Here is a 17278-nt window from a genome sequence, read left to right on the forward strand (position 1 = left end):
AGAGTGGGGAGCAGAACAGGCAGATCGACGAAGTACACTGCTGAGGGGAGCAGCGGGCGGGTCAGAATAGGTCTGCCACGCCATGTGGTCACCTCCGGGGCAGGCGGGAATCAAACTCATGCGGAAGTGGCTAAAGCTTCTTAGTGCTGTGCTTTAACCCTCTGTGCCACCAGAGAGGGCCAACACTGCATTTTATGCTAAGTAAAATAAGTCAGAAGGAAAGAGAGGAATAGCAAATGATTTCACTTATAGGAGAAATACAGGAAACTGAACAAAGTGTCAGGAAAAAGACAAAACTTTCAAATTGACCATAGAAGTGAGGCACACAGCAGGGGAGGGTAGGGGGAGATGGGGCCAAACAGGGGAGGCAAGAGCACAAGGGACTATGGTGATGGTTCACAGCACAGTGCTGTGGTGGTGGGAGAACTTTAGGGACTACACCTGAGTGTTGGGGAACTGAGGGGAGAAATCAAATATTGCACAAAATGAACAGTGATGTAAGAAAATAAATTTATAAAAGAAAATGCTAAGGAAAAAAAAAAAGATGCAAAACCTACCATAACTCCCAGGGTGTAGACTTGGGATGCCCTGTCAAATTGCTAGAGGGACCTGCTAAGTCCATGTCCCCAGACTTCTTCCTTGAGATCTCTGTTTGGTCCTTAATCCTTGTAATGTTGGGGAAGGAGGAGGGTAAGAGGAAGGAAAAAGGAATGAAGGAAGGAAGGGAGGGAGGAGACAGGCATCTACAGGCTGGAAGCTTACAAGGTAGCCGAGGGCTCTTGGAGGCCCATTGTCTCCCAGACCCAATGAGCACCCTTTAGAGCTATTTGCAAAACATGGGTCATGACCCATGAGTGATGAAAGCAATTTAATGGTTCAGTAAATGTAGTGAGTGGTGACCAGAGATTTTGGTAATGAAATGGAGCAGAAGCAGAGTGAATTATACTTAGTAAGGAGATAAATATTGTTTTATAACAACGTTTGGTTTCATTTATAAATACAAGTGTTCGCTGCGAGCATTCCTGTTCATGCACTGGGTAAATGTAGACTGTGGTAAAGAAAGTTTGGAGTCTTCTGTGTTAAGGAACCCTGGGTTTCCAGGTTCAGAGAAAGCAAGAATGCCTTAGCAGCAAGAAAACACTAAGGCAGAGAATCTCTTCCAAAACTACTAACAATGACTCAGCAATGAGTTAAAAGCATGCATAGTCTATGGAAGACTCAGGGGAAAATTTTAGTCCTTCCACTCACTATAAAACAGATGTATACAATGGGTCTCTCATGGCACTATGTAATCTGTCACCCTGGTGATACTGTGTAGGTTAGTTACAGTAGCACATGTGAATGGTGTGGCATGTTTCCTGGACTGTCATGAGTGATACTTGCCACAGAGGCATCGCTGGTTCCATATCATAGAAAGGAAATGTTAATTGAAACTATGTTAATTAAAACTAAGGTTTTCCGAAAGTCTCCTATATGTCAGGCATCTCAGAAAATCTTCCTTAAATTCTTGTACTAAGGACTACTCTGAAAGGTAAGTTTTGTAGTTTTGCGTATTAAAAAGGTTAGGCAACCTGTCCACACTTTCACAGCTAAGTAGCATAGCAAGGATTCAGACCCAACGCTATTCCCCTTAAAGTCCTAGGAAGATGACTATCAAAGAATAATGGTGGTGATGACCATAAAAAGGAAGAATAAATATAAATGATTAAGAAAGCTTAGGATCATATCCTTTTTTAAAATCATACTTAGTGGTTTCTAGTACATAGCTTATCAAAACAGAGGGGGTTATCATCCACTAGGACATCAGGCCAAGAAGGCAGGAGTTTCTCTTTGCTTACTTCTGCATCTCCACTGATGAGAACACAAGAGGCGACCAGTAAATATTTGTTGGGTGAGTTCCTGTTCTAGAAAAATCTACATCCATATTGGATCTACAGAACTATGGTACAAAAGTTATTCTGGGTCTGACCAATTAAAATTAATCTGGTGATGTAATAACTCGTGGGTTGTGCAAAGACTCATTAGTGCCACATTGACACAAAACTGTCTCTTTCTAATAAAAATATTATCTGGTATCCAGATTTATAATTTATTCTTGTCCCATTTTCTTGAGTGATAAGTAAAAGACATTTGGCGCCATCAAATATCATGCCACTTGAGAGTCATGAAAATAATTTTCCAGCAGGACCTATAAAAAGAGTGTGTTTCTGGGCCCATCCTGGTGGCACAGTGGGTTAAACCACAGTACTGAGAAGCTAAAGCCACTTCCACATGAGTTCGATTCCTGCCTGCCCTGGAGGTGACCACATGGTGTGGCAGACCTCTCCTGACCCACCTGCTGCTCCCCTCAGCAGTGTACTTTGTCGATCTGCCTGTTCTGATCCCCACTCTGTCTCTGGTGAAGCCTCTTGTCACCCCTGAGCCTCTGGCCTGTACTCCAGTTCTGTATGTACAAATAAATAAATCTTTAAAAAAAAAAAAAAAGAGTGTATTTCCTGGGTGATGTTGGCAGCTGCCTACTACAATCCCTGGGATTAAAAATATCATGCTCAGGCCCTCCCTGGTGGCGCAGCGGGTTAAAGCACTGCACTAAGAAGCCAAAGCCACTTCCGCATGAGTTCGATCCCCGCCTGCCCTGGAGGAGATCCACATGGCGTGGCAGACCTCTCCTGACCCGCCCGCTGCTCCCCTCAGCAGTGTACTTCGTTGATCTGCCTGTTCTGCTCCCCACTCTGTCCCTGGTGGATCCTCTCACCCTCCGTATCTCTGGCCTGTACCCCAGTTCTGTACGAATAAATAAATAAATCTTAAAAAAAAATATCATGCTCAAATGATATAGAATATAGAAAGAAGGAAAAAATATACTTGGGTCATATTATTTGAGGAAAATGACTAGGTTGCCTTCATAGGAACCTACTTGCAAATAAATTTCTTTTAAGCATCATATACTAAAGGAATCAACAAAACCATTATCTTCGGATTTTAATAGGAATAAGCAGTTTTCTTTCTTTCAAGTTGAAGTCAATCTGGTTTTAAGGCTGGGGATAGAGGTGGCCTCCTTCAGTCCTTCCCTAGTTTATCAACATCTTCATCATCAAGTATTCAGAAATTCTATGGTATAATAGAGATATGCAACCATATAATGTAACTTAAACTGAGAAGTAGCTATCTCTTACAAATAAGTTAGAAAATTGGGTATTTACTGGGAAAACAGATACGGAGAAAACATAGAAGACCAAGTATTTCAGGTCTCTGTGCCTATAATTTTGAATGGCTGCCATAAAAAGAAGTCTATTGATGTCTGGGGAAACTGAAAATGGTCATGGTAAATGGAAGCTGTATGGTTCATTTGCTGCTATAAAGGATCCCATCAACTCTTCTGTAGGTTATTATAGTTTCATTTGAAAATGTGGAAGTTAAAATAGAATCTAATAGCAACTACCCAAGACTGGATTAAAAAGCTATATTGGATGTTTTATCATTTTTTAAAATGCTGATTAATATAATGATTTACTAAAGAAATTTGAGTCAATTAAAGGGTTTGTTTCAGGAAATTGTTATAAATCTCTGGGCTTGGTTTTGTTTCAGTTTTTCACCTTTGAGCAGTACAAGAAATTGCTAGGATATGTGTCACTGTCACCAGCATTGGTAAGTGAGAGTATTTATTATACTTAAATGTGGGTGTTATTTTATAAAGCAATATCTGGAAACAAAAACCCTTTTGATTCCCCAAGCCCAGTTACTAAAATATGAATTCAAGTTATTCAATGTTCAGCTACTTGTTGAAAGCCATCTTCCTAATAACTCACAATTTGACTATTTTATAGCTCCCAGTGATGAATTTATGATAATAATGATATGTATGGAAAGATCCATTTAAGATATGGTCAAGAATATAAAATAAAGAATGTATTTGTCAAAGACTCTTTTAAAGCCAAAACATGTGTGTATTTACAGACATGCTGCTCAGATCTACTTATGAAAAAGTCAATATGCTTGAGATTATTTTATAACTGGTCACTTTTCCTGCTTTGTGCAGCTCCCATAAATATAGGCCTTCAGTGGTCAGACAAGACTGAAGGGCCTTTTGTAGTCAGGGTGTATTGCTCTCACAATGACATAACTCAACTATTACCTGAAAATCACTTGGTGATTTGAAGATTTCCTGATGCCACTTCTTTCCTTCTGGGTAACTTCGCCACGCTTCACAAAACACATTAAATTGTAAGGACCAAGGGGGTCCTACAATTATGTGTGCACCAAAAGTACAAATGTACAATGTCCCTGTAAATCTACAAAGCAAAACATAACAAAATCTGCAATCACCCTTCAATTGCAGCCTCTAGGAAAATCCCTCAGTGTACCAGCAGAAATGTACCTCAAACCTCAACCAGTGAGGCAGTGTTTTGAGTTCCAGCTCTGTAATCATTTTACTTGTAAAGATTCCTTTTAGAATATTTGCTCTGCTCAATAGACTCTCCAAGCAGAGTCATCTATTATTTTTAAAATCATGCCTTCCCTATTGTCCAGGAAGGAATCTTTTAAGAAATCTGATAATCTGGTTTTGTGTTATGCAAAGAAACCTCGTGCCTAAACAAGCTCACCTCGTACCGAAGGGGAAATTGTAGCATGACTCCTAAAATTAGCTAAGATTTTTTAAAATTTCCTCAATATCATTCCTTCATTTCACTCCTAATTTTTAAAGTGTTTTGGATAAAAAGAAGATTTAAAGCTTCCTAGTGAGAGACAACAAAATATGGTGTCCAGCAGTGATTGCCATTCTTTCCACTCTGAGAATGGAAACAGAAGAGCATCCTTGCCTCAGCCAACTACTGCAACCAAATGCACACAAAGTGTATACATTTTTTTCTTTCCTTGAACTCATTTATCCCAGTTTCTTTTCACTATAGCTAGACACTTAAATAACTATTAAATGTCCCTTGTGCTCTCTCATGAAAAGCCAGGAGACTGGAAACCCCATAGTTACGCCAGTCTCTGGAACAATCTAAGTAACACGATCTACTGATAGCTGATCAATTCTTTTGACAAGGGACTGCTGGACACTGATTCTGACAGCACATGTAGCTGAGTTTTATAGCAGAACAAAAAAAGTGAATTACTTGGAAGGTTGCATATAGTAATAAAACCCCAAACATCTGGATTCTAGTTTTCTAAGTCAGAAGAGATTGGGACTAGTCCTTTTTTTCCTCCACTTTTGGCTGCCATGATAGAAGTCTGAGATATAAATGAATAAAATAGTGGACTATAACACTATACAAACATGTTAAGTCATAATGAAGAGAAAACATCATTAGTTGTCCCCTCTCTCCTAGAAATCTGTGTGTGATTCCATTTTTCCTCTCCATTTTTATGTGCAACAAAACATTGGATTTTGGGTAGCACTTTATAAAGACTTTCCTATATGCATTATGCATTATTATATAGTAATATTATGGATAGGGAGATTAGATATTGTCTCCATTATTCAGATGAGAATATCATGACGTATAAAAAGGTGAGTGATTTAGAGATAGAGCAGCAGCTAGCACGTAGGTTGCCACTGTGTGAATTATGAAAGGTGCTTCTTGCTCCTGTCAGATGCCTGACAGGTAGGATGCAGACTAGGTTTCAGCCTCCAAGCACACCTTTACCTGTGCATCAGCTATGTGCTTGGCTTCCCTGGGTTCACAGCCCCTGTCTCCCCTTGTAAAGTTATAAAACATTCCTTTCTCCCTTTTCTCTTTTAGCCTCCTACTTGGAAGACATAGAGATTCCTAATAAAAGCTGTATGTTCTTTATCTGTTTTCTTTCTTTCCTTAGATAAAAGTAAAACTACCTTTTTTTGGAATTAGAGCTTCAGCACTAAAGACATCTTTTTTTCAGCTATGCTTCATTTTGTTTTTCTTGGTGTGCATGTTTAGATGGCTATGTTTTTAATACATATTTTCAGAAAAATCTGACTTGAGCATTTTACTAAGAGGACATTTTAGAAAATTGGTCTTTCCTATTGAAATTCTTAATAGCTAACAAATTAGTCTAACATCTAGTCATCTTTTGATAAGTGTTCTAAATTTTAGTTGAATCTTTCAACTAAACAACCTAACCATTTCTGATCTCAGCCTTTATTACTCAGTTTCTAGAAGTAGAAGAATAGGCCCATTTTTTTTTAAACAGGGAAAAACTGAAAAAATATATAATTTTTGTTAATTGTCTAGCATAGTGACTCTAAGAACGTGACTGTTCATTTAAAGGTTTTCAGTGACACTGTTTGGTTACCTGAAATTTAGCTTTTTGTAAACATTTTATTTGTGGTTCTGCTCCTTGAATTTTTTATATGCTCAATAAATGTATTTAAGTAGATGTTTAAAAATGAAGCTCTCCTTTTACAAGTAAACTCTCTTTTAATTGTTACATGTGCAGATGTTTTTGTATCCTCCTTGAATCAGTAAAATAACCTTTCTTTTCATTAAAAGAAAAAAGTCATTGTTGATGGGGCTTTGACATTTTATTTTGAATTGTTAGGATGTGGTTTGTGGCTTCTGTAATTTCTTCTTCATGAATTGTCAGCATCTAATCAAGAGCCCAAGCTGTTTAGTAATGGTATATGGTACATTTATGCAAGTTTCTCCATTCTCATCATAACATTCAGCTGCATGGTGTAATGAGAAGGATGTTTAACCCAGTGTACATAATAACTTGCTTTAAAGTATTGATTGATTTAATTTTTCTAGACATTTGCCATTGCTGGATTGGGATCGGGGCTAACAGAAGCCATCGTGGTTAACCCTTTCGAGGTTGTAAAAGTTGGCTTGCAAGCTAATCGGAACACATTTACAGAGGTAATCATTTGTTTTCCTACTGTTGAGGGAATATAAAAGGTATTTTTAAGAATATATATATGTATTAAATTATGAACCCACTTGTTAAATCCATAGTAAATGACTGTTATGAAAGTAACATAAGAAAGAGTCAAATTTCTTTCACAAGGAAAGCATTAGCAAATATTGGCAAAACATCCTCCTCCTCACATTCACTAGAACAGACTGTAGCAAAAAGAAAAAAAAATTAAGTGATATTATTGTATTATTGGTTCTCTTGGAAAAAAAAAATGAAGTCATTTTAAAAAACGACCTCACTCTTCACTCCTTTCCCCACTCCACCCACCACCCTTCCCCAAAGATCCTGCTAATCTGTCAAGCTTGTCTTTTGGGTAGCGCTGAAGGAACAAGTTACTAAGCCTGTGTAGACATCACCACTAGGACAACGATGATTTTTGACATTTAATCGCTGGTACATGATGTTCCATGAAGACAGCTTCTCTTGCTGTGTGCTGCCTTCACTTTCTTTCAGTTGCCTAATAATTCCTTTTAAAGCATCAAGTCCCACTGTATTCTTTTTTTATTCTTTGCAAGATAAACAAAAAAAAAAGGGGGGGGGATTGGCAGTCTGGGACCTGTCTTAGCATTTTAATTTCATTCCACAACTGGGTAGCATGTGGTGAAAATTGGTTGGGAGTATGTGCTGACCTGATTTTTTCTGTGGAAAAGCTCCCTTGCCTACTACATAAGCAGTTGCCAATGGGTGGAGACACCCTCACTCCCACCCCACTTCCTACCTGCTGTACTGCCTGAGAGCTCATGGCAACTTTCTCAGCAAGGGTGTGGGAAAGGAGAGAGGTCCCTGCTTACCTGTACCTGCCAAGACCCCAGGAGGAAGGGATGGGGCTGCTACAGTAGACATTACCTACTCAGATATGTCAGTCCTCATTAGGGGGGAATTTTCTTAAAGTTGCAAAAGATTGCCTTAAATGGCCCTTCAAATAAGGCCAGAAAATCCTGTATTACCCTAATCTAGCATTTTTTCCCCCATTCTTCCTTGAATGAAGGAAAGAAATGGATAGGAAAAATGAGAAAAAGAATCCCTTTTCAAAAGTCCTATCAGCATAGAGTCCGCATGACATCTACTTTAGGAAAATTTGATTTGTTATGTGGAATCACCAGCCAGAAGAAAATTCTGGAGTTCCCCAACCCATGAATCATTTTATTCATTGGGAAGCTTGTCTTGGAGCAGTAGTGAGTGAGTTAAGGGATAAGCCTTCAACAGCAACTTCAATCAAGCTGCTGTAACCACAGAGATGGGCACACATGAACAGAGCCTTAAGAAACCTGAAGGGCATGAAAGGACATGAGCTATCACAGCGCCTCTGCTCACCCCTAATGTTCTTTTCTCTCTTCTGCCTGCAAGGAGCATCTATACTGAGGCCACGTAAGCTGAGCCATTAAGGTTTTGTATGTGCTATGACCCTGCTAGTACATAGTTAACAACCTTCCATCCCAACAAAGAATGCTGCATGTGTACATGTGTGCCCAGTTTGCATACACCCATGTGGTCTGTGCAGATTGTTTATGTATATGTAGCCCATTTTCAAGTGGGAGAAAAAAGGAAACTTGAGGTCATCTCTTGTAGAGTCCGCTGAACTCATTTCATTTTCATATATTACTTGGACAAACTAACATCTTCCAGATAAATCATATGAGAGCTATTATTTTCAACTAATGAGAACTTAGCAAAGTAATGATCACATATCTAACATGTCAGTATTTTTTTTCAATTATCAGGATTCAGTAGTATAACAGAGGCAGTCATTTACAGGTAATATTGACCAATTTGAAAAGCAATTAGTAGTGTATTGTCAACCAACATAAAAGTATACTTACTGCGGAAAAAAAAAAAGAAAGAAAGAAATCTGAGAAAAAGATGACATGACAGGATAAGAGTAGAAATTTTTAGTCCACTTTAAAAATAATTACTGTTGATCAAGATCGACAAGTACAGCTGTTTCCTAAGTCTCTTATCAAGGCCCCATGAAACCCAAAGTTTCCCTCCATTGACCAATACTTTCTTTATCCAATGAGAAGATCAATACACTTGTCACTCTGCACCTCTATTGAATCAATCTAAATATTAGGTGTGTATACTCTAGCATTTTTGTGGCCAAGAAAAACTATTACTTTCTTCACTCTGATGCTTTGGAGGTTGTCAGGAAGTATGAGAGAGCTGAAAACAGGGTAGGGAAAGGGAAGAAAGGAATTCACCGATTGCCCAATAGATTTAAAGATTATACTTTTTTTTAATGAAAAATAGTTTTAGTTCAAATATAAAGACTATGTATTTATTATAGAAAGCATCAAAAATCTGTACTTCTGTATTTGTTTATGTGTGTAAGTATACTAAAAAGACCCATACACTAGAGCACTGTTGTCCTATAGAAATATGTGAACCACATTTTCCAGTAGCTAGATTTAAAAAGGTCAGGTGAAATTAATTTGGTATTATATTTAATTAAATCCATTATATCCAAAGTATCATCATTTCAACATGTGATTAATATAAAAATTACATGACTTATTTTTCACTCTTCAAACCAAGTCTTTAAATCTCGTGTGTATTTTATGCTACACAGCACATTTCCATTTGGAGGACATTTCATATGCCCCACAGGGGTAGTGTCATCTTCATGGGACAGTGTAGGTCTAGAAGGATTCATACTTCTTTTTTTTTTTTAAGATTTTATTTTATTTGTGCATACAGAACTGGGGTACAGGCCAGAGGCTCAGGGGCGGTGAGAGGCTTCACCAGAGACAGAGCGGGGAACAGAATAGGCAGATCGACGAAGTACACTGCTGAGGGGAGCAGCGGGCGGGTCAGGAGAGGTCTGCCACGCCATGTGGTCACCTCCGGGCATGAGGAAGCGGCTTTAGATTCTCAGTGCTGTGCTTTAACCCACTGCACCACCAGGGAGGGCCAGGATTCATACTTCTTAATGAGACTAACTCTGGAAAGAAGGCTGGAATGGAGTAAGGAAGGTCAGTGTGTAGCTGAATGTTTAACATGAGAAGGTATTTAGTATTATCTGTGAACATTTTTTTTAAAAAGTAGCACTTGCTCGTTGTAGAAAATTTAGGAAATACAGAACAGAATAAAGAAGAAAATGAATGTGCTAGTGGCTGTGCCAATCAAGCCCAGTTGATTTGGATGAAATAACTTACTGGCCCAACTTCGGTCTCTATCCTGCATTATTCAGGTTCCATTCAGAGTAGCAAGATCTCCCATTTTCCCCTGTTCTGTAATTTCTAAAACCGCTTAAACTATATGTGGAAATTGTTGAAGTACATATATAAACAAAACTGTCTAGAATAGGAAGGCAATTGATGCATTTGCAAAACATTCCTAGAGCTTGGGGAGATATACACCTAAATTCCCATCATTTCCTCACATACAGCCTTGCGCAGGTTAGTTGCAGTCTCTCAAACATGAAATGATGGTCATCAGTTCAGCTAGTGTACAGCAAATTGTTTCCGTGGTCAAGCCTTAGAAGTCAATCTCAGCTATCACTGTGTGCCAACGTTATGTTTCCCACTCTGACTTTAGCCCAGATTCTTTTGTTGCTAGGAAGTATAATAGTAATAGTGACATCAGTGAAGTTAAATAAGATGGATAAGTAAAATTGTCAGTAGTCTGGCATATGATGATGGTTTAATAAATATTAGTTATTTACAACATGCATTTTATGAGAATTTAAATGTGATAATACAAAGGGATTTCCCTGGGTGATGCAGGGGTTAAAAAGTCTCAGCTAGCACCAGCCACTGCAGCATGAGTTTGATTCCCAGCCAGGGAGGTGACCCACATAGCAAAGAAGACCTCTATGCCCACTGCTCTTCTCAGCAGTATATATCAGTAGATCCACCAGTCTACTCCCCACTCTGGTAAATCCTCTCACACACAACACCCCCCACACACATACACACACCATTCCTCTGGTCAACACTCCAGTTCCTCTATGCATAAATAAATAAAATAAACATTTTTTTTAAATCAATAAGTAAGTGTGATCATACATGCAAAAGTCTTACTTCTGCCTGGTATGTGGTAGGCACTCGACCAATGATAACTATTTGTTTATGTAAGTTAATCATATGAGCGCCTATGTTTAAGTAGAGACATATTTATTTTGAGCTATTGTCCCAGTTAATACTGAACACTCCCAACTCACTCTGTTATAAGCTCCTAAACAGCTTACTGAACCATGGGCCATCTTCTCCACTGCTAGTTCCCCGCTTTCAGCCCTAGTTCTTTATCAAGACTTAAGGGTTGCCAGCCTCAGCTTCATCACAGTGCCTGCTAACAAGGTCTTTCAACTCAGATGCAGGTCCACTATCATAAACAGTAGTAGCCAGATATTTATTTGCCATGAATAGCTAGCCTAAAGCAACAGAAGTTAGAGGTGAAACTGAAAACATTTGAAATCACACTGGAAAGAATTCTACCACATCAAGTTATTCTTCTTCTGAATATCCTATGAAGTTAACATGGATTCTTGATCAAAGATTCTTAGTCGTTACACAAGAAAGATGTGGACTAAACTTATTGTTAACCTTTTCAGTGAATTATAGCTACTATTTATAGCAGAACACTCAATGGATGAGCTGCAGGTAAAATGTGTAAAAGACTTGGCAACACCTTTACAAAAGAGCAGAGTCATTTCCCCAGGGGTTTATTTTGCACAAAACTTGTTGTTCTTCCCATTGTGAGCTTCTCAGGCAGCAGGTTTGCTGTTGACACTTTCTACCATCATTTCTTAAATATGAACCACCATAAAATCCAACAGTAATTGTGGCTTTTCCTATTTTGTCAGACTGAGAAGGCACATCTAAACAGTCCTTTAAATATGCAAATGTCTCAAGAAGTTACTGCTACAGAGAGACACTCTGCAGAGGGCCATGGCCTAGGGCAACAGCAGTCAATGTCATACTTAAAGTCTTGTAGACAATGGTGGGGTGATAAATATGAACCAAAGGGGTGTCTCTGTGTGAATTCACAGAGAATGGTCTAGAAGGTTATGGGATGTAAGTAGATGCACCCTTGGCTTGTGAGTTGGCTGAGCCCCTCTGGTCCCTCTAGCTGAGGTGCACAGGGGAGTACTGGCTCAGGGCAGAAGCCCCTGTGCCATGTTCTTGGAGCCCCATGTGCAATGCCCATCAGTACCTATGAGTGACAGGTACTCTGAAGGCTCCAGCTGCCTGAGCTCCCCCTCTTGGTTTAGGACTGATTCTTTCATCAGTCAGAACTATATTACTCTAAAAATATGCCTTTCACCCATAAACTATTCTAGAAATTTAAAGGGAATTATGGTTTTTTGGGTTCTTGATATTTCCCATGTTTCCTTCTAGCTTCCATAGAAAATATTTCAATAGGTGTGCTTGTCTTGCTTCCACCTTTTTTACCATCCACCAAATTACCCCCATATTAGTCAAAGACTATAACCCCTGCCACACTTCCTCCAATTCCAGTACCAGAATCTTGGCGAGCATCTTAAAATTCACAGTGAAGAAAGAAAAACCAGTCTCTAATTTAAATATGCTTGACCTTCTGTGGGGAGCTAAGTAATCACAGCTTTGTCATGCTCTGTTTTGGTTCAGTGGGTGTAAAAACATGTCCAGATAAAATCAGGATAGACCCAAATTTTCTCCCCTCCGCCTTCAAACTAAACCCCAGCAAATTTTTGTTCTGGTTTTAGACTCTTTGACTGAGCACTAGGCCTGACCAAATATTTCAGTGTTGGAGATTGTTGGCACATCAGTCTTGCCAAAGGTGTAACTCTATAGTTTGTCCTCATAGGACTTTTCTTCCCTCTAACTGAGCATATCACTTTTATCAGTATATTTGCAAGGACTAGATGTGCCCTATCAGTTGTGCTAGGCCAAGTGTTATTTGGCTGAAATGTTCTCTGCTAGCCTGGAAAATGTGGATTTCTACCCAGAAGCAAAATCATGTATGAATTGTTTCCCAGTTTTTCTCTCCACTTTGAAATTGTGTTTTCCTTGCCTTCAGGTCTATAGGATTTGCCTCTGATGTGTGGATGGGGCACAATTTTCCTTCTACTCTGTCATTTTTATCTATAGTACACATGAACGTAATCATTTTCACCCTAGAATATGAAACTAAACCTCTAAGAAATTGCAAAAGCCTTTTTCACCTCAACTTAGTTTTTAAGGATGTTTAGCCAATAAAGAAATAATTAGTCTTCTCCCTATGTACTCTGATTATAATTTTAAGGGTCAATGAGCAGGTAGCAAAGGTATAATTGATGGTAGAATCTTCAGATACAGAGATTTTTTTATTAACTCAAGATTTTATTCAGGTTTGGGATAACACCACTAAATATAGTTCTGCACACTTCACCCTCAAAACTTAATAAATTAATAAAAGCCAATTAGATTGTGATATCACAAGTTTAGTGGGTTTTTTTTCTCCATAGCCAATTAAAAATTATTTACCCTAAACCTTATTAAGATAAGGTGAAGAGAAGGACTGTATTTTGTGATCATCTCTTTCAAGAGAGAAGTTGAGCTGTGCAGAAATTGACTGTGTGACTGTGTTTATGGACGGTGCAAGAAGTCAGCTTCAAGGGATGTCAACATTTACAATGATGTAGTGAGCTAAGTTCAGATTTTTCCTGTGTTCCTATGTGAAAAACTGCTGGAAACTGTTCAGTACATAAATTATTTCTTTTCAGTCTATGATGCTTGTGGCAGAAAGGTGAGTTATGTAGATGAATTCATTCCTATAGTTATCTTTCAACAATACCTAAGGCAGAAGCCAAGTTGCCTCTCTATTATCATTTACAGAAAATAGACTTCAGCCTTTCATTCAGCTGTGCCAGGAACCCTAGGTTTTTTGCTTTCAGAATTGAGACTCTGAAGTCATGATAATCGCTTCCACTTACAGAACATCTGCTGTATGCCAGACCGTGCAAGATGCCTTCCATGTTTCCTTTCCTTTATCTGATTTTGAAAGTTACAAAAATAATGCATTCTTTCTTTTGCAAATCAAGTGATGCAGAGCTCTCTCTTTATATATATAATATATAATATATATAGCTATATACATTATATAACGTATATAAAATACATATATAAATATATGTTATATAATGTATGTAATATGTATATGATTATATACATTATATTATATATATATATCATCACACTGTTAACAGCCTTACATCCTTCTGCCTTCCTAGGTACTCACACACACCTGATAGTTCAAATCTTCCCATTGTACCTTAAAGTGATTCTATATCTAGTTTATGATAGGGAAAATGGCCCAGTGAAGTTAGAAGCTCTAAGAAACTCAACATTAACAGAAAGGTCTCTTTCCAGTAAGTCACAATGCATTTATTTGGAAAAATAAATATGGATTTTTGAGAAGCTCTAGAGAAAATCACCTATTTCTGAAACTATAAAAAAGTAAAGGCTTCCTCCATGTTGCTGGTCTCTGGTCTTCTCAAGTAGTTAGCCCTGTGGTCACAGCACCATGGCTCTCCCCACCCCCCACCATGCAAGGTCAAAGCTCCATAATCAGCATCTTATCACCTGGAGACCCCTAAGCTCCCCCAGGGCCAGTTAGTTACTGGGCAGTTTTGTGGCTTATCCTCTGGGAAAATTTGTTCATAGCAAATTATTCTCCATTCACAAACTGTTTAAAATAGATCTGTTCATTGTGCATTCTAGACAGACTATACCTACTTCGGGGTATCTTTTTACCTATAATAATGCCTTGTTAAACAGTAATGATAAGTTAATAAACATCTAATGTAAATTAAATGTGTTCATATGGGATTTTTGAAACTGATTCCACTGCACTTTATTCTCAGATAAAAGGAAGGCTTTTTTCCCTTTTTTTTTTTTTTTCATTTGTGATAATACTTTAAGACTTATTTGGGTAATGAAAAGCATAGTGAACTTGTATCTCTTGAAAAGCAAAGGTATTCTCCTGCCTAAATATAACAACTGGTTATCTTCCTTTCTAACAAAGCAGCATTTTTCCCAAGACCCAGGTATGGACACTCGCTCTATTGTGTAAAGGTCTTATCCGGTTTGCTTTCCAGCCATGCGATGAAATCCAGCGCAACACCCTTTTCTATTGGCTCTAAAATGCAACAAAATTCAGTATGCTTTAGGAAGCAGGTAGAGGAGCGGATGTGGGCGTGCGATGTTTAGATGTGGTGTGCCCAGAGTTGTCCTCTGACCTCTGACCTGGAAGAAATCCACTGATACATACCCCATGCCCGAACCTATTGGCCATACTCTGAAACCTGGTTACCCACAGAACAATGCCTACTCCTAAAACTTCTACCTGTGATTTCACAAGTTACTCAGAGCCAGCTACAGTCAGTAGTTGGATGGAAGAATTCCAGAAAAAATACCTTAGGCTGCCATAGTCGTCGGGGTTTTCAGAGAGTAAGAAAGAAAGTAAGTGCCCCAGAGTAATGTAGGCAAAAGATATCCTGTTTTAACGAAGCCTCATAAGGGCCTTAAAAGAGAAATTTTTTTCCATATTGCATAACCATCGTGAGATATTTTCACAAGCAACTATAAAAAAATATCAGCATAGCTCACTTAATAAAAATTAAAGCAAAAATATTTGTGACGTTTCTAGTGTATGAGCAAAGTATTATGCTGGACATTTAGCTCGATGCATTTACAAGGAGAAGGTATCTATTGAATGCATGCACGATCAGGGCAGTCCCAGAATTAGCAGTTGACAATCACGGAAATCAAAGTTAAAGAGGCTTTGAGTTATTCAAATGGGAATACTTCTGGCAGGTTTGAGTGACCTGAAGCTTTCTATAAACCACTGTGGAGAACACTGTGCTATCACAGTATTAATTACATTCCAATCCATTCATTCTTTCCTGCTGGCAGCACTGGTACAGTCTGTGAAAGGTAAATCCAGAGATGATAGAATGCAATTTGGCCCACAATCGGTAACTAAATATGAAAATTGGAGTAAATCTAAATATTGGAAGGAAACTGGGCTAGTGGGTGAGCTGCTGGGTTGGATAGTATTGGAATCATTTGGCAGATGATGCTAATCAGTCACCATTTTGTTTTGAAATGGAAACCTAGTAATCAAATAAGTTTAGTAAAATTCCTTGTGTTTATAGCGATCTAGTCAAAAATGATTCTATATTTGCCTATTTAAGCATCCTAGTGGAAGTCATGTTTTGCCTTTCTAATTAAATATTTGCTTACTTGTGTGTGATAAAATATTGCTGAGTAAAGCATAAAAGCATCCTTCTCATTTTTATGGGAACTAGAGTTCCGGATTTTCTTCATTTGAGCTTCCAAATGGCTGGGAAAATAGAGTTGTTATATATCTCAATACTATGTAATGGTCCTTGGCTTCCTCACCTGCAAAATAAGGAGACCATACCTGGTGTCTAGCTTGCAGGGCTGTTGAGACATGCTTCTGCAATACCAGGCAGAATGTGAGACTTCAGACTAGGTGGCCCAGAAGTGTGTTTGAACTCTGGCACCACCACTTACTCTGTAATCTTGACCAAATCACCCTAGTATCCTTTGCAATCAAAAGGGGTAGTGATGACACACTTAATGAGCGGATTAAATGTAAAGGGCCAAGCAGCTGTGACAGTGGCTGGGTGGTTGAGCATTTACTGAGCGCCAGGTATCTGGTAACATACATGAAATTGCTGTCCAGGCTGTAAAACATGTGAGGTGGGGACCAGCCTACTTTTCTGTTCTAGCCTTTGCACCCTGTGGCTTTGCTTCTACAGCCCACTGACACATGCAGCAGAGCGTTCTTACCTAGGAGCTTCCGAAGGGTAACAAAGAAGCCAATTTAAGGATCCAAAGATAGAGGCCCCAGGATGAAGAACTATCCCAGAAAGAAACTTTCTAGTCTGGGGATGGATTTGATTGGACCTCAGAAGAAGCTGACTTGTGATTTTGCCTCCTGGATTTGCCTCTGGTAGACTTGATCACAAGGGTTCTCACCTCCGGGGAAAGGAAAGAAGGAATGAGAAGGAAGAATCTGTTGATGTTCCTTCCTCTCCACATCCTTCCTCACCCTAAGATCAGCTTCTACCTTTTTATCATCATTGATTTAAACTAACAAAGAAATTACCTGTTATTTTATTATTCTATTTGTATTATTATCAAAGCAATTGCCATTATTGCTAACAATTAATGTATAGTGAAATCTTATAAAGGAATAAGTTTCTAGACTAATTTATCATTACAACAATCCTATGAGGAAGAATCTACTTATTTTTCCCAAAATAGCAATATAAGCTTATATCAGAAGATAAAATTTTTATCCAAACTAGGAGGTAGTTACTGCTGAGACTTAAAACTGAAGCTGACTCTCACCAGTATTTCTCACTTCTCAGAACTTCTCCTTTTTTTTAAGA

General features: G+C 38.5%; 1 protein-coding gene across 1 annotated transcript in view; it reads left to right on the forward strand.

Annotated features, from left to right (window-relative positions):
- The window catches only part of SLC25A21 (solute carrier family 25 (mitochondrial oxoadipate carrier), member 21), a 430630-nt gene that overhangs the window by 387063 nt on the left and 26289 nt on the right, over positions 1-17278 (forward strand). Inside the window, exons 5-6 of the mRNA XM_004681924.2 lie at positions 3589-3648; positions 6732-6839. Coding sequence (XP_004681981.1) covers positions 3589-3648; positions 6732-6839 — 168 coding nt within the window. The remainder of the gene's footprint in view (positions 1-3588; positions 3649-6731; positions 6840-17278) is intronic.

Source organism: Condylura cristata, unplaced genomic scaffold (genome assembly GCF_000260355.1).
Source record: "Condylura cristata isolate star-nosed mole 26May11 unplaced genomic scaffold, ConCri1.0 scaffold00013, whole genome shotgun sequence".
Classification (NCBI taxonomy): domain Eukaryota; kingdom Metazoa; phylum Chordata; class Mammalia; order Eulipotyphla; family Talpidae; genus Condylura; species Condylura cristata.